Raw genomic sequence first — 27,371 nt, forward strand, 5'->3', positions numbered from 1 at the left:
AAAGTCACACAAATAGCCCACCTAAGAGCCAAACATGATATAAAGTCTATGACCTTACTTCTACTTACTGTGTCAGAAAACTTCTTAGGAGCAATTAAAACCTGCTTAATTAAACGGCTTGTGAAAAATCTGTATCTGATGAGCTCAGGACAGTTATTTTGGAATTCAGTCTGGTTTTGTTCAGGCTTTAACTGTTTCATCTATGTGTCAAACAAATTACTTTGAAGAATGTAAAATATATAAATAGAACTATATCATTCTTTACAGACAATAGCTTACAAGGTTTTACATAAACCAAAACTGAAAACAATGAGAGAAATGTAGTTGTGTAAGTTACATATATATATAGACACACACGTACATATACATGTATGTCTATATACAGATATACTTTTGTGTATGTGTCCTTTTATTTTCCCAAGTCCAATAGGGTATTTATATATTCCTATAAGCTATTTTTTTCCATTTTAGGACAACTGATCAAGTTTAATACATTTCATCCCAAGGAGTACAAAATACAATTTTGAGTTTATTGGCTTCATACTGGAAATACAGGATTACTCCTGTATTAACCCTTAGTTCTTTTCTATTTTAACAGCATGAGGTTTCATAAAACACAACTCCATTTTGAGAATGTCTGTTTGCTCCCTATGAATCATAGATTAAAATGCTGATTTTCTCTTAATATTCTTTAAATTTTCACCATCACCACAGAAACAATGTAGCATATGGATTTCTGATTTTCACTGAATAATATGAAAGAAAAAGAAAAGGAATAAATCTATTTAGACAATGATATATTCTATAAATGTTGTTAAGCGTGTTTTACTTGAATTATCACATATTCACAAATGAAGGCTGACAAGAAACACTTTAGAGTTGCAGAAACTGAAGGTTATTGGGAAAAACTTTATATGCTTACAAAAATTAAAGACATTGATTAATAAACGTATTATGGTGTAACTGTTATAACTGCACACAATTGATCATTACTAGTTTCAGACCAAACTAAACAAACAAGCAAACTAGATGTACCAGTATTCTATCAGATCACAAAATGTAATTAAATCTCATATACATGGAAGACTCATTCGCACGGTACATTCTTTTACTCCATTCATACAGTCTCCAAAAAGACTGACAAATCAGGCATGATACCTTTCCCTCTCCATTTGATTTCTTTCTTTCTTTTTCTTTTATTCTTTTTTTCTAATGTGCAAAATCCGATTAGGCCAATGAACTAGGGCTTTTACGACTGATAACCATTTGTCAGACACTATGATGTGGAACCGCAAGCCAACATGATTCCAATTACACAATAGTGGTCCTAAATGGTGAGTTAGCAGCTAAAGAATTTTACACAGAGACAGAATTTTAGCAGCAGATAAACTAGTGATTGGAATAATACTGAAGAGAATGACTTGTTTCTTACATTTCTGAAGCAAAGCATACTTGATATCTCCAGGGCTAAAAATGGAGACACTGCTACTTTGGGAGACATTTCTAAGATCCACAAAAATAAAGACATTTAAAAGCATGAGTGTATCCATGAAAAGTCATGCTATTTTTGCAGATTAACTACACTTCTGGTTACACTCACTTTCTCACTCTTATATTTCCATTTTATCACTTTTCTTCCTAATTAAAATTTATTTTTTCATATGAGAAATACACTAGATACTTTGGGAAAGAAGCTGAGGATAACTATCCTTCAATCAAATAATATTATGAAATGTGGGCTCTGCCAATTTGGAGGCATTTGTTTTCTTATTTGTGAATTTTATGGGGTTCTTCTGGAGATTAATAGAATAATTCATGAAAAATAAAATGGTACAGTTGGGGTGTCGTTCATAAACCTTACTTTTAATTAATTAAAATGAGGTATTGCTATGTTCATGTTATATGGAAGTATTTGACATTGTCAATGATTGTAGGAGATACTTACATCAATGTTGTTCAGGGTATTGAAGTACATCAGATCATGCAGCCTTTTGAATGCTTGATTTGGGTATTGAAAGTTGAAGGTTGAAAATGGTGATTCAGGGTCATCAAAAATATCAAAATCAGCTAGTTCTTTCTCTTCCTTAGTTTCTCTTGGAACACCTAATATAAGAGTCTCAAATGGTGTTATTTTGAAAACCACAAATTACCTCTAAAATCCAGAGCATAAAACGTACAAATAGCCATAAACACAACATTGGTAGCCCCTTCAGGGGTCATATAATCCTTAGTATACACTATTAGGCCTCTGTCTATATTTCCTGGACTTGACCATTTTCGTGTGTTCTGACTGGGCAACTTCCAGTTGCCAATAGCAGCATCTCTGTGCCTAAGAGCTTTCTACTCCTTCCTGTTACTGTTCAAGGATGCTTTGCTCACTAGCATCAGGCTGGAAATTCCAGTAGATAATACTCTGTCCCAGGAAGCAGTCAACCAAAGACTCTATGGTGTTCCCTTGCCGCTTGCTGTGTAAGTGGGAAGGATGTGTAAGTGGGAAGGATGATTCCAGACCATAGGTTCTATTTCATTTCCTAGAGTTTCCCAGCAGGATCAGGTTCTCCTCGTGGTAGCAGCTTACTAACACATCTTTTGTTGTCCGCCTTTCTTCCCTTTATCAGTTCCCTGCTCTCTTACTAAAGTTTCCTAGTTCTCCCAAATAAACCATTTTCACTTGAACCCTTTGCTTGGAATCTGCTTCTGGTAGAATCCAAATCCAAACATTAATTAATTGTCTTCATGTCACAGGAATCCCCTCCACATCCTATTTTTGAGAATTAATAGTGATAGAAAATTCAAAATTTTCTAGGTTTTAAGTATTCCACTGTTCAATAACTAAAAATGCCAACAAATTTTTCCTTCTTTTGTGTTGAAGTATGACATGATAATCTCCACCTCTCTTTATTTTTTTCTCTGACTCCCTCCACTATCTAGAAGAAGATCACTGTCTTCTCCATGACTATTTTTTGTCTGTCCTTTCACAGCTACATTTTCTGGTCCTAAAATAATATGATTTTGAGGCATTTAGCATCTTGCCTGTCAATCTCTAGATCTCCTTTTGTTAATCAGTATCTTCCAGGATACAGAAGAGTCTATAGACTCCTCTGGATTGGCAAAACAAAATGCCTTAAATTTGATTCTCTTTTTTTTTATGGAATATAACATGGCAAGCTGAAATTACTAGCCATATCGTACTGCTAGATAACATTAATTTTTATGGCCAGTTAACATTCCCAGAATTTTTTGCATGATTTGTTCTGAAACAAAGCCTCCCTTACAAGGGTAGTATTTAAAATATTTAACAATGCCTATGACAAGGGTACCATTCAATCAGAACAAATACAATCTGAGGTTGTGGAGTAAAGCCCCAGAGATTTTTACTGAGCTTGTTGTTCACCCTTCAGTTTCTGAATAATGAAGAGCCAGGGGATCTTGGGCTAAGAAAGAGGGGGAGTACTCGAGGTCTCAGGATAGTAGCCATTTATCAAGGTAAGGGAAGTGTTCAATGTTGTAATAGCTGGTATGGCAGTGTCAGCATGAACCAGCTTAATGTTAGTCTTTATCAGATTGCTACTTTACAGAATATAACTCCCAATGTACCTGGAGCCTTGTACTTTCTGAAGTTGATGTTGGCCAGAACAAAATGGATGACAGTTGGGCAATCTTTCTCAACATCAGGATTCTTGGGTTTAAAGACATAGCATTCCTTCAGTCCTTCTCGATCAAACACATAAGGATCGATCTTTGGAAAGGGGAGCTTATTCATTTTAGCCCACTTTTCTGCAAGTAGAAGTTCCTATGGAAGAGAGGGAAAGATCATTTGTTCAGTTGGTCTGCACATTATTCAATATTAGTTAGGTGTCTACTGTGTGCTAGCAGTATGCTCCTTGCTAGGATGAAAAATGACCCTGTTCTTAAGAAGCTTATCAATCTCAAAATATATAAAATGACTCCATAAACAAACTCACTATTATTTTGTCAACTTTTTGTATAGGGCTAGTTCCATAGGAGGCATTGAAAAATTATTAATGAACTGAACTGAATGATATTACGTCGATGCAATTGCTAGAGAAATAAGCATATATTATGAGTTCTGGGCATTTATGAGCCAAGTGAATGCTTTTTAACCCTTCAGAGTCAAAAAGAATTTGTTGAAGCAGAATGAGGAGCACTCTGTTACTGATTTTTTACCTGCATCTTCTCCACAAAACTGATTAAAAATTAATACATTTTCTGAATGCAAAAACATTGAGTTGCCCTGAATTAGCTTTTTTTTTCTTTTCTTTTTTTTGCTTTTGTTTATGAAAAGAAGCTGAGCTTCTGGCATCATTTGTTATTCTATGTGCAGTGGCCAAGAATTGGCCATACAGAGGAACCAAGAGTTAGTTAATGGGCGTAGCAGATTGTCATTGCTTCCACATATGAACTTCCTTCCGGATAAAAGGCTTATACATCCTTACTGGAATGAGAAGACACCTGGCACACAGCCACAGAGCTCATTTGCATCCACTGACAGGTAACGTGACCAAGAAATACAAGGTTGCTGTCGACTACTGAGGTTTCAGGTTTGTTTCTGCCTCAAGGCTGACTAGCACAATGGGTAAGCACAAAAAATAATTACATTTAAACTAAAGAACATAAATCAATACAGAGAGATGCAGCGAATAGAGCTTATTTCTACTGAAATGCAGCTGAAGGGCAAAAAGGACAAATAAGAAGCAGACTGTGGTAGTGGGAAAAGCACCAACTCCGGGGCCAGATTGCCTGAGTTAAAGTGCAAGCTCTGGGACTTTGGGCATGTTCCTTAATGTCTCCACACCCAATATCCTCAAATATAAAGTAAAGATGGCAATGATAGTACATATTTCATAAGACTGCTGTTAGAATTAAATAAATTAATGAGTGCAGTATTTAGAACCATGCCTGTCATTTCATGCTATGCAACTATTTGACAAATAAATGCCAGTAAAGAGAAGAAAAGAGATGGAAGGGGAAAAGTGAAGAAAGAAAAGAGGAAAAAGGAAGAGAGATAGCAATGGTATTGGGGAAATCCCTAAAGGAGGGAAGTTTTAGAGAAATGATCACTATCATCTTAAGTTTTTTAACTACCCTTGTAATCACATTGATTCATTCAATGATAATCATTAGTTGCCAATCTAAGTTCCATGCTAGGAGGTGGGGACATAACACTGAGTGAAACTCTTGTTCTTATGGGATGTACATAGCCTGGTAGTAATCAAATAACACTTCAGGTTTAAAACTGTGGCAAATGCTATGAAAAAAGTATTTATTTGCCATGAGATTTTGCAGTATACCTGGACTATTTCCTCAGAGTGCTTATTAATTCATTCAACGTTATAATTGAGCACCTATATTCTAGGCGTAAGAGAGAGGCTGTCCTTGGATACTTAGGGATTATAAATCAATGGAAAATATAAAAAATAGATATGATAGTGCAGTATGGAAGAGGCAGGGAACATGATGGATGGCTTCATGCCTGGGCTGTGCAGCCTGAAAGGCCCAGCACATCTTGACTTGCAAGCTCGGTGATCTGAGACAAACCGCTTATCACTACAGCTAAACAGGGAAGAAATTATTTTGTGGGAGGAATTATGCAGTGATGCTCTCCTAATGGCACCATAGGGATCATAAGTAACAACAAACGCACATGGACCAGGTTGTGTACTATCCTTGAAATAGCAGGCTCCCAATCCCATTTTATCTACATTTCAGCTGTTTCTTATTTCTCAGCAACTCATATATACATAAATGAGTTGTAAAATAAAGTTAGCACTATTATCTTCCTGAACATTGCTGTGAGGATTAAATGAGATCATGTATTTTTAAAAACTCAGTAATTTATATTTAAGAAAACAAGTACTTTAAAATAGCACCTTATGCTTTGTGACCACCTAGAGGGGTGGGATAGGGAGGGTGGGAGGGAGACGCAAGAGGGCTGATTCACTTTGTTATAAAGCAGAAACTAATACACCATTGTAAAGCAATTATACTCCAATAAAGATGTTAAAAATAAATAAAAAAATAAAATAGCACCTTAAATTCAGAGAAAAATATGTTTTTCATTGAACTTTCACTGTTCCTGATGCTTCTAGAATGTCGTGAATTTTAAGTTGATCGACTCTCTCAATGCCATTTACTGAGAAATAAAAATCTGGGAGAACAAAGGATTTGATTTATATTAAAGCATTTGTTTCATGAACTGTTAAGCTAAATGTGATTATATTTTACAGAAAATCCCATACATATATATGAATAATTGCTTGTTAGAAACTTGAGAAAACTTTTATCTCTAAATCATTTTTCTTCCTGTTCAGTTGAATTATTCAGCCTGTTATTTCTTGTCTAGCACTGTTCCCAGTTATTCATTAAGGATTATTCAACATCAAAATAAACCTAAAAGTTCACGCTGTGGAATTGCGTGAGAACAAGGAAAAGAAGGAGCTTTCTAGTGTTTCCAAACATGACTCAAGGGTATGACCAGTGATGTGTGGATGTGTGGAGAAAGAGGAAAAGGGGAATTGTGTGAGGTAAAAGACCGAGCTATTTTTAGATAAATATTTTACGCTGGAATCAGGAAGTGATGGAAACTTTCCCTTTCCTTATATGATCCTGACATGGAAAAGATTAAAAACTGATGACTATAAAGGCAGTGATTACAGGATGGAAAAGCCATCTCCTCTCTGATGTCTTGTTTCTCTGTCTGTAATGGCTAAGAAACAATGACACAACTATAAGTAGAGCAGACGAGTTTGAAAAGAGTATTTTAGAAGAATGCAGTGAGCAAAAAAATTGCTGCTCCACAAATTACAGCAATATGCCAGAACTGTGTTCTAACCATCCATTTTGGTTATTGTTTGACACCTCAGTTCAGATTTCCACAGGCTAATTCATGGTAAATTCACGTAGTACTAACTAAAATGATTTTCTGTGGAGATAAAAACTTGATAGTGTCCTTCCAAGTGATACTTTGTAAGATATTTGTGCTCATTTTTAAGTACTAAAACATCTTGAAAGATAGGAAAAACAATCTAAATAACATAGAAATATATTCAAACGATAGTGTTAATGGCATATATATGCCATTTTATTTATTTATATATGTAAATAAATATATACTTAAATTAAATTTATATATGTATAATAAATTAGCTTTTCTCTAGAGGAAATGAGGTTTTTTTTTCTGTATAAACCTAGGCTATGTGTTTTCTAAGATATTTATCATTATTCAAAATCTATTTTTAGATTGGGGAGAGGTATGGAGTATAATTGTGTAAATAAATTTACAGAATTTTAAAAAATTATTGAAGCAACAATTGTATAAGATACAATGAATATAAACAACAATTTAGAATTCATTATTTTGTGGTTATGGTCATTCCCACTTCCAAAAAATGTATTATATTAGGTTCCAAGAGCTTTATAATGCAATAGACATGAAATAATTTTCTATATCTAACAGTGTATAGAATTTACAGAGCACTTTGTACTTCTCCTTAGTTCTTTTTCACTAAGAGGTTACTATACATTCACCAAAATATGTAAGGAGAAATTAATGTTGGGTATATCTCCTTATCACAAGGCATCTGATCCTCCATGACCAATACAGGTGTAATGGGTTGAATGGTGGCCCTCCAAAAGACAAGTCCATGCCCTCAACCCCCAAGACCTGTGAATGCAACCTCATTTGGAGAAGGGGTTTTTGCAAATGTAATTAAGGGTATGGAGATGAGATCATTGTGGATTAGCTGGGTGAGCCATAAATCCAAAGACACATGTTCTTACAAGAACACACACGCAGAGGAGAAGGCCATAGGAAGACAGGGGCTGAGATTGGAGTTATACAGCCACAAGCCAAGGAAAGCCTGGAGTTACTAGAAACTGGAAAAGGCAAGGAAGAATTCTCCTGTAGAGCTTTTGGAGGGAGTGTGGCCCTGAGGACACCTTGATCTCGATTTCTGGCCTCCAGAACTGTGAGAGAATACACTTCTGTTGTTTTAAGCCACCATGTTTGTGGTAATTTGTTACTGCAGCCCCAGGAAACTAACACAAGAGGTAAATCTGTAAATGCTTCATTTAATAACATGCAGTTCCTTTCATCAGACATGGTGGACTGACGCCCACAGAGCTAACACTTGGATTGGTTTGGCCATGCTGGTTTCATCCAACCTAAAAACCATAAGTACATCATATACAGAGGTTCTAAACCAAGGATCATGCCATAAGGTCAATAAATAAATCAAGTTAGTGTGGAAAAATACAGATTCTTTTTCTGTGTTATTTGTGGGTAAATGAAATTTTGACCTTGAATGAAAATATAGGGAGATAAAGTTAATTTAGATATATTGCTTCTATAATTTATAAAGACTGGCTCATTTAAAATTTTCCTTGCTTCTCTCTTCTTTTTCTCCTTCCTTCATTGCCTCCTCTCCTTCCTTCTTTCCTTTTATTTTTATTTATTTATTATTTTATTTTATTTTTTTGGCTGTGCCACACAGCTTGTGGGATCTTAGTTCCCCGACCAGGGATCGAACCTGGGCCCTCGGCAGTGAGAGTGCGGCATCCTAACCACTGGACTGCCAGGGAATTCCCCTTTCTTTCTCTTTTAAGAGAATGAACGCATAGTTCTGGCTTCTGGTCATTGAGCATTTTAAAAGGCCTGAAAAACAGTGAGATTTATGTCCAATATACAGCAACATAATATAAAATAACAATTTATGGCATAGCAACCCAAATCTATAATTCTCCATAAAATTTTGTAAGGTAAAGGACAAAACTCTCCAGTAGTAAACTAAATTTCCCTATATTCCTTGTTTTCTCCTCAAGACATCCAAAATTATTTCCCCCTTAAATTTAGTCTGTTTATTTTGCAGACTTGAATATGAAGACCCTGGCTTATTTTTATGATCAAAATTAAAGATAAATCCTATTAAAATTTTCCCTGGATGGATCCTACTGGTAAAATGAATTTGGATAGCATATATCTAAGTTACTAAATGGTTAACAAAAAGAAACTTGACAAAATGAATCACGGAGCTGTTTTTCTTAAATCATTTAATAACACTATTTAGAGTCATGAGGCTCTTTATATTTGGACTATTATTAGGGTGTGTGCCCACTAATCTAAGAAAAAAACAAAAAAAACTCCAGTATCACTGACATTGACGTCATGACCTTTCAAGGCCAGTTATAAAATACAATATGAACTTTTTTGCCTTTATCAAAAGCCATGATATCCATCATTCTCTATCTCCCTGACAAAATCTGAGATTTAACTATACTTATGAAATGCTTATGAAATAAAGTTAACGGTTCTAATTTTTTGCTCTACTCTTTAATTTCAAATGGTATCGATATTTTAGTCTCAAAAATAGAAAATTATTCACTAATCACCTTAATAAAATCATATTGCTTATATCCAGGTATTGCATTGGAGCTTCTCCCCTTCTATCAAAAACTGATGTAGATTCAATTTTTAAACCTTACAATATTATACCTAAAATAACTATTCTACTTTAGCATCAACAGTATATTTTTATTAATTTAAAAATTATAGATGAGTAATCTTTTAGATCCATATTGAAATGAATATTATTATAATGACACTCTATATAACAACACTCATAAGTTTAAAAAATCATTTTCAGTATTCCAAATGAGCCTGAAAAGTTCATTTTGTTCACTTTGAATTTCCTGAAATTCATTTTTGGAGGAAAAAATGTATTACATATAATATATTGCAATTTCCTTTATATTAAGTCTCTGATTCATTCCAGAATTATAGGCTTCATGCTATACTAAACCAGTAGTCAAAGGATAGTTAAAGGTTAGTTAAGGGATATATTAACCAATAACCAATTGTTATTGGTTAAAGGATATATTAACCAATAACCAATTTAACCAACAGTTAAAGGATAAAGTACATATTCATATATGAGGAAGAGGGGTAGGATGTAAGGAACTGACAAAATAATTCTAAAGCACATCTATTAGCATGCACAGCTGTAATATTTTTTTCATGCCAGCAAAGCTGTGTAAAACAAGGGCTTGTATGTACAATCTAATATAGTAATGTAAAATGGTGCAGCTTTTTTGGAAAGTGATCTGGAAATACTTATTAAAAATCTTAACTAATGCATATCTAAGAAGCCAACTAAAGAAATAATAAAAAGTGTGATTAAAGACTCATGCACAAGGATGATCATTAGAGGAAAAAGGTGACAAGATAGCAATAACCTAAACGGTGAAAAGAGAGCATCGTTAAATAAATTCATGCATAACCACATATAAAGATATCATGCTGTGCTTAAAATTACGTTTTTTAAAATATTTAATGGCATAGTAAAATGCTCACAATGTAACTTTAAGTAGAAAGAAGCAAAAATATATGACCCTAGTGTTGATAAACACACACATGCATGCACGCACACAGTGAAGAGAGAAAAAAAGTAAAAACCAAAGTATCAGTAGCCATTGTCTATGAATAGCAGAAGCACTTGATGTATATTCCAAATTTCCAAATTTTTTACAAGTATTCTTCTTAATTGGAAATAGTGAATCAAAGTATGTTTAAAAACTAGACAAAGTACAATGGTTCTTTTTAGAGGTACAAAGTAATATTCTAAAACCTTCTTCCAATATCAGTTCATTGATGTAGTGGAGCTCTGATTCATATATAAAATGATGGCTTTGACATTTTACACTCCCATTGGTGAAATGAATAATCAGCTTCTCTTACCACCAGAATGAGCTTCTAAACTATCATGGTAGCGTCATCCATTGAAACGAACCTGCCATTGCTGCTCATGGGTCATCAAATCCTGCTCTTGGTTTTCACAGTCACCTGCCCTGGTTCAGTACTTCACTGTCCTATGCTTGCATTACAGTAAATCTCTCTTAATTTTAATCTTTTGTTCTCCATCCTCCAATTCATCCTACTTTCCATTATCATATTAATCATGCTAAAATTCCAATTTCATGAAGTCATTTGTCTGCTGGAAACGCTTCATTGATTGTCTGTTGGCTATCATCCAACTGTAAATTCCTAACGGGAGTGTAATATCTATCACTCTAATCAGATCACTCCTCAGATGTGCTCATTGCCATTTCTGTGCCATTTTCATCCTATTTCATTTATTTCCCTGTTCATCTACTCCAGGACACACCAATCTATTTTTGTATGGATCTCCTAGAATACACCTAGTTATATAAACCCAAGTAACTATTTAACAATAAGTTACTTAACTTCCTTCCAAATGACTTTGTGTATAAAAGTCTTCCCCCCTACCAAAAGCTAAAATTTTATCAAGATCAAGAACCGTATTTTGGGCTTCCTTGGTGGCTCAGTGGTTAAGAATCCGCCTGCCAATGCAGGGTAAACAGGTTCGAGCCCTGGTCCGGGAAGATTCCCACATGCTGCGGAGCAACTAGGCCCATGCAACACAACTACTGAGCCTGCGCTCTACAGCCTGCGAGCCACAACTACTGAGCCCTCGTGCCACAACTACTGACGACTGCGCACCTAGAGCCCGTGCTCTGCAACAAGAGAAGCCACTGCAATGAGAAGCCCGTGCACCGCAATGAAGAGTAGCCCCTGCTAGCTGCAACTAGAGAAAGCCCGCGCTCAACAAAGAAGACCCAATGCAGCCAAAAATAAAATAAATAAATAAAAATAAATTTAAAAAATAAACAAAGATATTACATAGTTATAAAAAAAAAACTATGTGTTACCATTAACTGCTGTGCACAGCACAGAGCACACGGCGCAGGGGTGTACAAAGGAGGCAGCTAGTGAAAAGAGAAGAACATTACATTTCATTCTGGAGCCTTAGAATTTGGTCCAACGTGACTACTTCTTAACTACCACTTTCCTAGCCAGATCCTGAGCTATGCTCTTTTCACCCATTATCTTATTTAATTTGTTGATGTGATGAGATTTCTTATCTCATCAATCCTTGTTTCTTTGTCTGAATACCACTAACTGCCTCAAAAAAGGTAAACTATGAAAGCACTTTTAAAATATGAGGTTTAGGGGACTTCCCCTGGCCATTCAGTGGTTAAGACTCTGCACTTCCACTGCAGGGAGCGTGGGTTTGATCACTGGTCAGGGAACTAAGATCCCACATGCCCTGCGGCATGGCCAAAAAATTTTTAAAAAATAAACAAATAAAAATAAAATATGAGGTTTATATATATATTAAAGAGTTATAACCATTACTAGTCTTAAGAACAGTTTAATCATGTACAATATAAAGGAAAACAGATGTCCGAGGACCTGGGTTATCACTGACTCTTCCTGGCTGGGAGATCATGAACTATTTCACTTAATTTCTGTGAGTTTCCATTTCTTAATCTATGAAATGGGAACAATAACTTCATATCTATTACAGCATTTCATTCATTCACCCACAAAAACTGTCCTACATACTCATAATCTGGGCTAGCACTTACAAAGCAATTAGAACCAAATGATTAAAACACACACACACACACACGCACACACACACACACGAGTGTTCTAGTCCCCAAGGAGTTCACAGACAGTGGAAGCAATATGATGTAAACAAATATGGACAGTAGAACATGAAAATCGCTGTGTTAGAAAAATTGACTAAGTCCTTTGTACTAAAACTATACCTGTGGAGGTCAAGAAAGGTAACATGTGAGCTGCATCTAAAGAAAGTTTGAGGCAAAAGGAACAAATAACATTCGTGGTCTCACTTGAGTGCTGCCCAGCAATCATTCTACATTGCCCTAGTCAGAACTTTTCCTCGTTTCTTCATATAGGCAGACTCCACTTCCTCCATTCTCTCACCCTCAAAAGAGAATGCTGACTCCTAATTATTCTAAAAGTTAGAAGTTATCAGGTGAGTACTTTCCCATCTTCCCTTCTCAGTGCCTAACAGCTAACCTCCATCCACAGGCATAATTTCCCCCCTTCTCTTTTGTCCCAATACGGACATTTCCAGACTCCTCTCCACCTGTATTTTTGTATCTCCCTTCCACTCCCTACCCCTGTAACCTTCCCAGGGGTGTAACTCTATCATGTATGTCATCTGTCCATTCTCCAATAACATTTCTTCATTCATGAGTCCTAACCATCGAAACATTTAAACACACTCGAAGTACCTCCGACACACCCCTCCACACATACAATTTTCTTATTCTCCACATCCTCTTGCAGATATAGTCCATCTCCTTCTTCCCTGAACAGTTTATAGAATTGTCTCCATTTTCTTAACTTCCACTTAACCTTCCAATTACTGCAGTATGACTTCTGCCCTCTCAACCCTATTGGAACTGCTTTTCACCGAAGACTTCCTGTTGTTAAATATCTTGACTTGGTTTTATAACACTGCACATTTCCTTGGTTTTTGTCCTTTTCCCCTGATATTATTGTTGAATCATCAGGATACTATTTTATGTCCTCTTCTCTTCTCATAGTATACACTCCCCGTGCATCGTTTTACTCATCTTTCACCTGCTAACTCCCAAATTTCAGCCTAATTTTCTTCATGAACTTTAGATATGGTGCAACATTCTTGTCCTGCTCAGGACTATGAACTTGAACAAGGGTCATGGGAAGTCATTTAAGAGTTTTCTTAAGCAGGGAAGAGACTGAATCACATCTGTGTTTTGGAAATATTACTGAAAATAATGTAGAAAATAGGCTAAAGGGATAAGAAATTGGGAGGACTAAGGTAGCTACAAGGCAATGCAAAAGAATGTGGCAGACAATGGAATGCGACATAAATTCTCCTTACCTTGAAGGGAGGACTGGAGTCACTTGGCCTTGCAGAAAAGTCAAAGGAGATGACGAGATCAACTCCTCTTTGAGGTCTCAGGATCAAGGGGTATGGCAGGTTAAATGTGAGGCCACTGTCCACCACATGAATCTTTTTACTTTTGACATCCAGAGGCTCATATATCCGCTCAAATTCATCAGGATCTTTAAAAAGGATAGAAAAGAAAAGAATGAATTAAACAATCATTTAACATTATTTAGGATATTAAAAGTATTTGTTATGTAAACGTGTGAGATGAATTCCCTATGGTTAGGCCCTCAGGGCTTGGAGACTTCTGGTTTCTTCCTCTGTAATATCAGAATAAAAGATTCTATCAACAAGGCTGCTGTGAGGATTAAGTGGGATGATACACGGAAAGTGCAAGCAAGGCTCAGGCCCTAGTAGTAACTCTACCCTGTGCGCCATGATCCCTGTCGTAGCATTACTTCCCATGACATAGATCTTTACTGTTGAAAAACATTTCCTCGTGCATTATCTTGCTTAAGTCTTAGAACAGACGTGAGATAGAGGATATCTAGAAATGGAGGATGAAATACATTAAATTCATCTCTAAAATGACACAACTTGGGAGTGGCAGAGTCTGAAGGGATCCCACACAGCATCTCTCTAGGTGATGGGAGTCTAAGAGAATAATCCAGCTGACACATTCAGCAAACATGTATTGTCTGCTACTCTTCAGGCCCTCCTCCAGGTGCTGAACAAGAGAGATGCAAACTCTGCTCCAATAGAGCACACTGCTGGTAAATCAGTCAACATTAAAAGATAGTTCAGGCAGTGATAAATGCAATGAAGGAAATAATAGAGGGTAATGGGATAAGGAGGAACTTCAGGTAGGTAGTCAGGAGAGACCTCTCTGAGAAGACTTTGAGACCAGATTCATAAGAGAGAATTGGCCATCTAAGGATTTGGAGGGGGTGGTATTTTTTTCCAGGGAGAGGGAAGAACTAGAGCAAAGGCCCCAAGGCAGAGTAAGGAGTGGTATGTTTGAAGAAGTACAGTGTGGCTACAACTTAAGAGGAGAGTAGGATGAGATGGCCAGGGATCTGAAGGAAAGCAGGGGCTAGAAATCATTAGTTTTATGAACAAATAATATTGATAACATGTTGCTGTTCACATGTATGTGTGGGGATTCTAATCCTCTTCCTAGGAGAAAGAAATGTGATCAGAATTAAATTGATTTGAGCTGAATGAAATGACATGCAATTATTTTGTTCTGTCCCCTTGTCCTCACATCTGTTTCCACTTGTTCTGTCAGAAAGAAGGGCAGCAAAGCTCAAGAGGGAGGTTTATTACAGTAGGATAGAGTGAAGGTGCTCATGCTAGACATGTATTATGACCTCTGAGCCAGATTTTAAATTCCACTGGTGAGCATTTCCATAGAGGAAACAACAAAAACTAGAGGATCAGAGCAACCTGTGTTTATAAAATCACCTATAAAATGTAGTTAATACCTATTACCCAGGAAAATGTTCAGTACATGATAGAAACCCATCACATGTTAATTCCCTCCATATATTTCTAAATAAGAATGATGCTGATTATAATTCTCTCACAGTCGATTTTATCACTACATTGTAAGAGCAAGAGATCAAAGAGGAAAGTAAATCTTTAAATTCTTAATGTCTGATTAAAATCCACAGTCCTCATCATCACTAGAAGCTGAAACTAAAACACCAATGAGACAATTAGCCAGGACGCTTATTCAATGTGAATTGAAACAGTTCTCAATTAGACTTTGGCTTAGTTACTTAAGAAAACATTAATATCCTTACAAGTTTCTCTAGTTAACAGTCACTGTTTTCTTCTCTCATATCTATAAAAATTTCTCATCTCTAAAATACTGAATAACAAATGAATGTTAGAAACATTTACTAGTGATGTTTGTAAATAAAGTGGAATAGAGTTTACATCTGAGGTGATGTGTACTGAAGGAAAGTAGGAAGATGTGAAAAAACGGTCTTAGATGAAAAACAAATATGCTAAAAAAGAAAACCAAGAAACAATGGGGGATGGGGGTGTTAGACAAGAATAAGGTCATGTAACTGAATGAAAAGGCAGGTCAAGTTAAAAAAGAAAAAAAGTGTCTTGCTATGTCCAGGGTGAATGCCTAGGCCAAAAAGGAGAGAGCAGAGATACCATTCTTTAAATAATTACCTTCAGGTTAATTCTATTTTCTTATCAAGTATCTATGTAGTGACAATGAACTTTGCCACCAGCCAGAATTCTAAATATCTATCTATCACAGAACCTGAAACTTAAGAATTATAAAATTGAAATATATATATATATTATATATATATTATCAAACCCAACTGTAACATCTATTCCTCTGAAATTTTTATTGTTTAAAAATTACGTATGTGAGCTTTTTAAAAAGGTGAAAAATTATGAATCTTTATCTTATATTAGTTTTAAAATATTTTACTAATGAGCTAGAAATTTATATTTGGGTACTTTTATTTCTCCTAAAAGCAGCTTTATTTTGAGTATCTATAATATATTAGAAATTTCATATATAAGATTTATCATCCTTAGAAAACTCCTCAGAAGACAAAGGAGGTATTATTAGTATCATTTTAAAGATAAGGAAATGAGGCCCTAAGAGGTTCAGTTTCACACTGTGAGAGTCAAGTTTCCAAGCCAGGTCCAGGAAGTCTAAACGCTACACAGTGTCACACTGTTACTTCAGAAAGTGGCACAGCCATAAGACTAAAAGGGTTTGAAATGGGTAATTTAAAAAACAATAACTGGGGATTTTCCTGGTGGTCCAGTGGTTAAGACTTTGCCTTCCAATGCAGTGGGTGCAGTTTCCATCCCTGGTAGGGGAGCTAAGATCCCATATGCCTCACAGCCAAAAAACCAAAACACAGAACAGAAGCAGTGTTGTAACAAATTCAATAAAGACTTTAAAAAAAATGGTCCATCAAAAAAAAAAATCTTAAAAAAAAAGCAATAACTACAATGTATAGAGGCAATCTACACATGCATCTATCAATCATGAAAACCACATTGATATGTGTATTTTATCACAATTAAGCATAAAAAATTAAAAACACATTAATGGGAATTTTTTTTACAGTGACATGATTTTCCCTAAAATAATAAAGTACAATGGTAATTCACAAATATTTTTCTCTGGTTTTATAAACTGATGCTTTAAATTTTAGCTAAAAGATTAACCAGAAACAGACTATTTCTTTCCTATTCTGTTTGAGTTCCCCCTTCTCATCATGAAGCTGATAGTCTCCTTTTTCCTGTTTTAAATCCAAGATTACATTTGAGAGAAAAATCATCATGTGGACCAATTCCCAGCTCTGGCATGTAGCTAAACGCCATGGTTCCAACCTTCCATATAAACTGACAGGAAGCAATGTTTCTTAATTGTGTTGTAAAAAAAAAATAGTTTTGCAAGATATTAACAGATATTCTATATACAAATTAAGAGTTCCATGATCGAATAGGTTTGAGAAACACAAGATTCAACAACTTAAAATAATAACAAATTATAATGCATGTTCCCTATTTTCCTTACTATGCCTTGGACTAATAGTACTTTTTAGTGGAGATGCTACTTAATTCTGACAGTAATTCTATAAGATAGGTAACAATTGTTTCTATTTTATAAGTCAACCATTGGAGTAAACAATGAAGATTGTTGCTTCCTCACTAACCTACGGGTCCATCAGGATCAGGTTGCTAGTTTTTAGTTTCACTCTACTTTTCTATTGTTGTTAGCCGAGGTTACGCTAAGTAATGGCTCAGGACTGTCCAGCTAATAAATGACACAGCTGGGATTCAAATGCAAGTGAAGCTGCTTTTAAAGTACTATACTTGAGGCATCTTTAAGTAGGATTTCTCAAACTCATTAGGGTATCCCATGGCATTGTGAAGAGGGGGATGGAGTTGTTAAGTTTTTCCAAATTTATTTGAACTTGAACCCGATTTATTAATATCTACTAAAACGTCATAGAAAGTTTGATGAATGCCCCTATGAAAGAACATCCTCCCGTAAATTAAAGTTTACATGGTTTCCCAACCTGTGAATGAGTTAATCATCACACAGATTCAATTTATAATGTACAAATATTTGGATGTTTGTGTTTTGAACTCTGGCCTAAATGAACTCATGTCTTGATTTCTAATTCCAGATGGTGTATGTCACAGTAAATAATATAAACACAAAAGTAAACAGGAAAGAAGTCATGTAACTAATGAGTAGCTTCTCCAGAATTAGTTTCCACAGGTATACAACTATTTTGAAGTAAAAAAATGAGGGGAATTTCTTCATCTTATTTCTCTTATTTTCAAAAGATGGTCTGCAAGGTGAAGCAATAGGCACAAAAGTAATACACCAACTTTTTCTCATTTTAGGTTGAGAGATTATTCTAAAATGCTCGAATTTTAATCTGTATAAACAAAATCCATATAAACAAAATAGTAAACTAAATATAAGATTTTTCCCAACATAATATCTGGATAAGATTTTTAAAAATCTCTAAAAATAAAAGAGAAATAACCTTAATTAATGTTTGAATTGTGGTATTTTAACTGTATAATAAATAAAAGTTTTAATGACGATTTTGTGAACAACGTTGATAATATTTTATGATAAACCTTTTAACATTTCATTTCAAACATATAGTTTTATTCTAAAATTTGGAAATAACCAGAGGGAGATAAACAGAGTCTATTTTCGTAAGGGCTTTGTCTGAAAAGCACTAATCAATTCAGTATATTCAGTCTAAAGTGCAGTCATTTTTAGCAATGTTGGTTCATAAGCAACAAACATGAATGAACTTGTCACTCACCGAACTGGATTTTTGACTAAAGTCAATATGCTGTATACGTTTTTTCAATCAGATAAATATAAAGTGACTGAAGTATAATTTAATGAGATACACACTGAGAAATAATATTTAAAGTTCCTTCTGAAGCTCATTAATCTAAAACAATTTTAGGTTAGAACATTTCAAAATATCGCAACAAAAGAAATATGCAACCTGTGTAATATCATATTTTAGGATGATTAATATTTTCTATCTCTTCATGTCATTTTATGAAAACTGTCTCTGACTCTTTTTTCAAAAGGCACCGAATAAAGAAGTCAGATAAGGTGATGCACAGCTATTATCCTCCAAGCACTAGAGAGAGGGCAAATGAAGATCATGCATCCTCGGGGACTTACAATTGCATCAGGCCAGTGTTCCATCAGGATCAGAGTTGCTGGCTTTTAGTTTTACTGTACTTTTCTATCATTGTTAAATAAAGTATATAAGTCCCTCCAAGAATCAAATTTTCAAGGAAGGGTCATGAAATGATTTTAATCTTCATGAGGCAAGGACTGCATGTCTTGTTGACAACTGGATCCCTAGTGCCACACACATTGAAGGAGCTCTGTAAATACTGTGGCAACGCAAGAAGGAACAAAGGAGAGAAGAAAGATGGAAATGAAGAACAATCTGACATATGCTGAGAATAATGAAAGAGGCAGACTTCCTAAGGGTACCAAATATATCTAATAAAAATGTAGGATGTCCAGTTAAATTTAAATTTCAGATAAATAGCAAACAATTTTTATACAAGGATGTCCCAAATGATGTTATAAAGGGCATACTTATATTCTCTCTCTCTCTCTCTCTCTCTCTCTCTCTATGTGTATATATATATATATATATATATATATATATTTATAAATTGAAATTCAAATCTAACTGAGCACTGTATTTTTCCAAGCAACGTGAACACCTCCAAATCTACATAAACTATTGCAAAACCACCAGGAAGCTGTTAAAATGTCTAGTGCAGAACTTGTGCTGTGCAAACCACAGAAGGAGCTATGCTTGGTATTGTGATCAAAGTAATAAAATAAAACAGATGTAATAAGTACACACAAGGAAACTTCCATTTTTACATCAGCAAGACGATGACTGATAAAACCAAGGGCTATGAGGAAGAGAGTGAGCAGAAGGGACAGGCTTCCGAGCAATGTCAAGAAGCCTATTCAAGTGTTCTAATTCTAGCTCAGTTGAGGAATTCTAGGTAAACATGATGCTATCTTCTTTGATCTTCCTTTTCTATGGAGTAAAATAACTAATGATTCTTTCTAGTCCTAAACGCTCTATGAGGCTGAGTTTTTTGTTTGTTTGTTTGTTTAAGCCCATCATAATTCATCCATAAAGCCTGTTTCTAAAGAAGATACATTTAATTGGTATTGTAATAGCAGTAAGTTAAATCATAAGTAACACACAAAAAAATAACATCACTGATTGTATGGTCAAGTGTTTTTATTTTGGATGAATTTAAAAAGAGACACTGACTTTATCACAAATAGACTTCTATTATAGTTCATATGAAAGGGTTTGCATTGCAGGTATACAATCATGTCCTAGACTTGGATTCCACAAACATAATGCAAAATATAGTGAGTTTCTACTCCTGTTGCTTAAAAAACAGGGGTAACTTTCGTTTCTGCAATTTCCCTTAAGCTCAAGCAACAAACAGAAACAGCATTACCTAAACAATAGTAAGATCTAAAGCCACGTCTAATTTTTATAGGTAGAATCCTTAAACAGTAGTAGAAAGTTTTTTGGAAACTTTTCTATTTACATTCTCATAGCCTCCTGTCAATGTTCTTAGGCAGAAATGATTGAGAAATGACATTTGGGCAGTTAAGGGGAAAAAGATGGTATGAAGAAGTAGAAAAAATTTAAGATGTTAGGTGCATTATAAGAAAGAGAATTATGTAGTGATTAGTCACCAAGACAAATTTACCTTTTAATTTGGAACATGCATGGAACTGAAGAATCAAGGCAAGTATTCTTTGGAGTTTGGTTAAGTGACAAACCTGAAAGTGAGTGGGTTCTTATGAGGTTCTTAAGTGGCCTTAAGAAAGTTACCTAACCTTTCAGAGAACTGGAAGGGACACTGCAGATGGGCGAACTCAACTCCACTTACACCCCTAGGGGGCACACATTACTGCTCTGCACTGGAGAGATAGGCTGAGGACCATGTGTCCCAGATTCCCTCCCAACTCTGGATCTGCTGAGACCTATCCTCCGCCAAGGAGAAACACCCACATGAGATCTGAAGGGGGAAATGAGACAGAGGCTACATTTCTGCTATTTCTACTGCCAAGCATCGCTGTGGGGGGCGTTTGTTGCGGTGATCCTGAAGTGTTTTTGCAGTCATTCCTAGATGCTCAGACTGGAGCTTGCTCCTCCAAGCCCTGGAACAATTTTGTAAGCACCTACTTTAAACCTCTTTTGCTTAAACAAGGGAGAGGGTTTCCTGTTTGCTGTGAGTGAACCTTGACCAATATAGAGAGGAGCAAAGTCCGCCTCAATATTTCAATGAAAACTGTTTATGCTGACATGATGATGTCATTTCCTGCCCAATGTATTTCTTCTTCCAAAAAAACAACTCAGAGCCCTTCATACATTCAATGCATGTTTTAAAATTTGATTGTAAATTAATTACTATTAATAATTAAAATGCTCCTCCCCAGAGAAGGAAGAAAGATCTCCTGAATTAGCGTCCATGGATTACATTTTGTGTACTTACCTGCTACAGCTGCATCCAATTCATCTTCCTCCAAGGACTCCTGGGTGGTAAAGTCTCTCAAAGGAGACATCGGATAGGATGTATTGAGATTCAAGCCCAGCATGAAGTTGTGCACCTTCCCAGCTCGTCCTTCTCTGGTATTAAACAAAGCTGAGTCACTCACCAAGGCCATTATCATACGTTGGACCCAACTTGCTTGATTATCATTTTGATATTCCCTTTCTGCTTCTTCATTTTCAGTGCCTAAGGAAAAAGAAAAGATCATTATACAGATTCCAAAAATCCATAATAACGAAAAAGATCTTTGGGCAATGGAATGTTAACATTAATGATGAAGCTCCACAGCTTTTGATTCAACAAACATTTGTGTAAATTATAGTAAATATTTCCGTTAATCATTTTTGTTCTTAACTTATTCTTACTGTACTGTTTACTGGTAGTCAGTCTAAAGGCTGTATTCTTGGCAGTGTTGCTTGGCCTATTCTTTAATTTCCAGAGAAACTTCTGTTCTTCCCTTTCCCCAATTCTTTTCTTTCTTTTCCCTGGCTACACACACACACACACACACACACACACACACACACACACACGGAGGGAATATCCACAGTAGCTAATCCCCTTCCTTTCCCAAGTTTCCTTCCCTGTCCTGTTTAATAAACATCCAGAAATCATGCAGACTGAGAGCAGACAACTGAAGGATTCAACATATATTTGCCCTCTGAACGGTCATTTCATTCTTGCTTATAAAGTTTGGGGTTTAAAAGTCTGTAAATTAGGGCTTCCCTGGTGGTGCAGTGGTTGAGAGTCTGCCTGCCGATGCAGGGGACACGGGTTCATGCCCCGGTCTGGGAAGATCTCACATGCCGCGGAGCGGCTAGGCCCGTGAGCCATGGCCGCTGAGCCTGCGCGTCCGGAGCCTGTGCTCCGCAACGGGAGAGGCCACAACAGTGAGAGGCCCGCGTACCGCAAAAACAAAAAACAAAAAACAAAAGTCTGTAAATTAAACATATGTTTTAAAATGTGTTAAAATTGAGGAATCTTCCAAAAGAAGCCGTTTTCAATGATTTTTCCTTAAAATCTATGCACTCATCACTACTACTGGGAAGCCACATTGGCTCCAGAACCAGACTACCCTGGTTCCAATCCTCTCTCCATTGTTTACTAGTTAGTTGACCCTTCTCAGTCTTCATTTCCTCATCAGTAAACCTCATAGGGTTGTTGTGAGGATAAACTAAGTTAATGCATTCATGTAAGTTTCTTAGAAAAATTTAAGCCCACGTTAAATTATCAACAAACACTAGTTGGTAGTAGAAATAGTTGTAATAGCAGCAGAGTCATAATCCTCATCATCAATATTATTCATTCATAACTCGAATCTAAGAACACTGTGTGGTAGAGTACAATCCCCCCTACCTAAATCCCTTCTGTTCAGATTTCTGGGAACCCTGGATATAAATATATATGCATATATAAATCTATATGTGTATGTGTGTGTGTGTGTGGAGAGAAGAAAAAAAGAATCTATGTTCAAACTTCATAATTTTCAATAAATGGTAACTAAACACCCATAAGACCAAACTAAATATTGATTTTTATCTTCAAAAGATTAGCTTAACTGAGCTCAGTAAATGGAGGGATCTTTCTCTCAATAAACAATCCAGATGATTGCCTAGTCATGAAAAAACAAATATACAATCTTTTCTACTCCCACATTTCTCTCATGCCAAGTATAACAAAGAAAATCTTTCAATAGAATGAATCAGGCTTTAAAATGAATGATTTATAATCTTAGTTACACAGGATATGAATAAGACATTTAATTATTTTCCAAAGGTTTGGAGCTCCCTCCTCTTTTTCTTCTTCTTCTTCATCATCACTGTTGCTGTTGTTATTATTATTATTATTAAATTTATCCCACTTCTATACCACCAGTGGATCTGCTTTCCTTATGATGTATTTGGAAATGACATCATTTGTGGGACGAACCCAAAAGTCAACAGATAAATCTTATCTATTGCTTATTAGCTAAAATTCTAATAGTAAATTTCTATTTATTAGCCCTTTACAACTTAAAACCCTTTGTATGCACTTGCTAATTTGATGATTACAGCAATTCTGTGAGAGCAGGTAAAATGATGCCAGCACAGACTTGAAAAAAACTAAAGTTGAAAATGCCTAAAGACCTTGTTCAAAATCACGTGACTAAAAATGAAGGGGCATCAAGAGAAGGAGAAAACAAGCCACAGACTAGGAGAAAATATTTGCAAAAGACACATCTGGGGAGATCCCTGATGGCCTAGTAGTTAGGATTCCAGGCTTTCACTGCCATGGCCCACGTTCAATCCCTGGTCAAGGAACTGAGATCCCACAAGCCGTGTGGGGTGGCCAAAAAAGAAAGAGAATTGATTAACCCTTCAATTAAAAAAAAAGACAATAAGAAAAAAGAATTCTGCTCAAAGTAAAACATTGTTTAACAAAACTGTTAACTGCTCATCCTCCCCAAAATTAAAAAAAAAAAAAAAAGACATCTGATAATGGACTGTTACCCAAAATATACAAAGAACTTTTAAAACTCATCAATAAGAAAACAAACATCTCAATTTAAAAACGGGCAAAAAACCTTAGTAGACACCTCACCAAAGAAGACATATAGATGGCAAGTAAGTATATGAAAAGATGTTCCATGTCACATGTCATCAAGGAAATGCAGATTAAAACACCAAGATGACACTACACACCTATTAGAAATGTCAAAATCCAAAACACTGAAAGCACCGAATGCTGGTGAGGATGTGGAGCAACAGGAACTCTCATACATTGCTGGTGGAAACACAAAATGGAACAATTACTTTGCAAGACAGTTTGGAAGTTTCTTACAAAACTTTATTATCACACGATACAGAAATCATGCTTCTTGATTTTTATGCAAAGGAGTTGAAAACATATCCAGACAAAAATCTGAACATGGATGTTTATAGCAGCATTATTCATAACTGCCAAAATTTGAAAGCCACCAAGATATTCTTCAGTAGGTAACCAGATAAACTATGGTATATCCAGACAATGAAATATTATTCAGTGCTAAAAAGAAATGAGCTGTCAAGCCATAAAAAGACATGGAGGAAACTTAAATGCATATTACTAAGTGAAAGAAGCCAATCTGAAAAGGCTACACACTGATGGTTCCAACTATATAACATTCTAGAAAGGCAAAATGATGGCAACAGTAAGAAAATCCGTGGTTGCCAGGGGCTGGGGGTGGGAAGCAGAGGGATAAATAGAGCACAGAAGATTTTAGGGCAGTGAAAGTACTCTGTATGATACTATAGAGGTAGATACATGTCATTATACATTTGTGAAAACCTGTAGAATATACAACACCAAGAGTGAATCCTAAAGCTTGGACTTCGGGTGATAATGATGTGTCAGTACAGGTTCATTGATCGCAATAAATGTACCACACTGGTAAAAGATGCTGAAAGTGGTGAAGGCTATGTGTGTGGGTGCAGGAAATATATGGGAACTCTGTACTTTTTGCTCAATTTTGCTGTGAGTCTAAAACTACTCTAATAAATAAAGGCTTTTTTTTTTTTTTTTTTTTTTGCGGTACGCGGGCCTCTCACTGTTGTGGCCTCTCCCGCTGCAGAGCACAGGCTCCGGATGTGCAGGCTCAGCGGCCATGGCTCACGGGCCTAGCCGCTCCATGGCATGTGGGATCTTCCTGGACCTGGGCACGAACCCATGTCCCCTACATCGGCAGGCGGACTCTCAACCACTGTGCCACTAGGGAAGCCCTATAAAGACTATTTTTAAAAAATGAATATTAAGAGCTAATAAGAAATCCTCAGAAACATCCTAAATATCATTCTCCAATGTAGGCTGGCACTAAAACCAAAGCAGTCATATTCAGAGGGTCCTTGAACTTCTCAGCCTTAAGAAAACCAGCTAGTACTGCAGAGGTGATCAAATGTACTGATCATTTTGGCAATTTACTTAATAATTGATAAACCATTATTACATCTACTTGATAGTCCCCAAATCAATATATAATTAATTCTAGAAATGCTAGGCATATGCTATCTACCCCCTTTGTACTATCTCCCTTCATTAAAAGGAAATTCAAAATAAAATAAAAAAAAAAAAGACCAGAACAACTGAAAAATAACAGCCCAGCTATGAAAAGAGATCTTTAATTTTAGTGTTGATTCAGCAAAGATTAAACAGGCTCTTCCAATATCTATACCTTGGCTGGTGGAGTTCTTTAGGTTTTGGACAAGAAAGCATTTAATATCTTTTAAAATCTAGATGATTGTATTCAAACTATAATAGGACATGTTCACCCAGTTGTTATAAAATCTTCTCTTTGTTTTTTGTTTATTTGTTTTGGCTTTTGAGCTATTGGGAATATTTGTACCAATGGCTGTGTCAAAATGTCAAATTATTCCATTTTACCACATAACAACTGCAACAAATATCCGTGATCCTTGCCTTATCTCTTCCCCGACTCCCCATTGACTATCGTGATCCAGACAAAGCTAAAAGCTGCCTTGTTAAGGTGTAGAAGTACTCGCTTGTACTACAAAGTAATATACAAAACAAAAATTTCTCAGTAATTCTACCCTACTTCATCACTGATCCCTTCCTGAAAGATAGAATGTTGGCAATGGGATAAGCCTCAGGAATGGAGTGAGAACATCATTTTCTACAGGTTACTTAATAATAAGATTTTAAAAGATTAAATTTTAATTATTAAAGCCATGTAAAAATGTTCCCAAATCACAATTTCCATGTTGAGAAGCCTGGTGCTCTAATCAGACTTAACACAGAATTTGGTATTTCTACCATCTCAGTTTGTTCTCTGTTCAACTGATAATATTTTTGAGGTATTTAAAAGAAATGAAATAACTTTTAATTATTGCATATTTTAAAATATGCAACTTTTGTGTTGCATATTTTATTACGTATATGGCATTAATTCTTGCTCTGAATTGAAAGCTACCATTCTATCACTCAATGCCTTAAGCAGAGACTACCATTAGCATCTTGAGTGAGAAAATCAGACAATACATTCATGTCCTTTCCTAATCCACTTCTGCCAGAGGAGGTTCCAGCTCTCTTACCTTTGGGTTCTTGTGATTCATCATCACTATCCGAGCTATCATTACTCACAATATGCTTTGCTGTAATATTTTCTGCAGAAAGAAAACAAAACAATTGAAGAATCTCAGGTGTCAAGACTCAAGATGAAATTTACTGTAAGGAAGTAATTGTAGCAAAACCACAGTGACGTCTATTAGATTTACTTGTATAAATCTAGATCAATTTAGTAAATCTAAATGTCTTAGCTTTACTAGTATTTTCAAATTTCTCATTTCAAAGCAAAATTTCTCAGGGTATGAAAAATTAGTTTAGAATTATTCATACATGATTTTAAAGGGGAGAATTTTTATTTGTTTATCTTAATTCTGACAGAAGGAATAACTTGATTATATAATTCTTATTATATCAAAAATTTTTTTCTTCAGTTAAATATGTTGAAATGATGTTTATGAAGGTCAGTACAGGGTAAAGCCAAAATTTACAAGGGGGCCACAAAATTGTTTCATCAAAATGAATGAAGCTACTAATATATCTTTTGATTTTAATAATACTGAATATTGTCTATTGAAATGTCTGTTTTGGTATCAGTTTGTGCTTCCTCAGAACATATTAAGAGAGCAGTTATAAAAACTAAAATGGAAACCATAAATCTGTAAAACATAACTTATCTTTTATCTTATGTATAGCATAACTTATCTTTTTTCAAGTAAAAAGTACCCAAATTATGGAGCACACAAACCATTTTATAATCAACATTTGTAGAAAAATCAAAAATGTTTTTGGACATGTACATGAAATCCTTATCTGTAGAGTGACTTTTTTTCCTTCTGTTAGTCAATAGAATTTTTTTTTTTTAATCCTAAGAAACTGACTCCAAATTTATAACTTTCA

The 27,371-nt window shown here is 35.5% G+C and overlaps 1 protein-coding gene across 3 annotated transcripts in view; it reads right to left on the reverse strand.

Moving 5' to 3' along the window:
* PLA2G4A (phospholipase A2 group IVA) overlaps nt 1-27,371 on the reverse strand; it is a 160,975-nt gene that overhangs the window by 8,964 nt on the left and 124,640 nt on the right. For all 3 annotated transcript variants that reach the window (XM_060142140.1, XM_060142141.1, XM_060142142.1), the window contains exons 13-17: nt 26,501-26,572; nt 21,381-21,623; nt 13,779-13,963; nt 3,598-3,793; nt 1,946-2,103 (exon numbers count right to left, since the gene is read on the reverse strand). In XM_060142140.1, the coding sequence (XP_059998123.1) occupies nt 1,946-2,103; nt 3,598-3,793; nt 13,779-13,963; nt 21,381-21,623; nt 26,501-26,572 (854 nt within the window). The remainder of the gene's footprint in view (nt 1-1,945; nt 2,104-3,597; nt 3,794-13,778; nt 13,964-21,380; nt 21,624-26,500; nt 26,573-27,371) is intronic.

The sequence above is a fragment of the Lagenorhynchus albirostris genome, chromosome 2 (assembly GCF_949774975.1).
Source record: "Lagenorhynchus albirostris chromosome 2, mLagAlb1.1, whole genome shotgun sequence".
NCBI lineage: Eukaryota > Metazoa > Chordata > Mammalia > Artiodactyla > Delphinidae > Lagenorhynchus > Lagenorhynchus albirostris.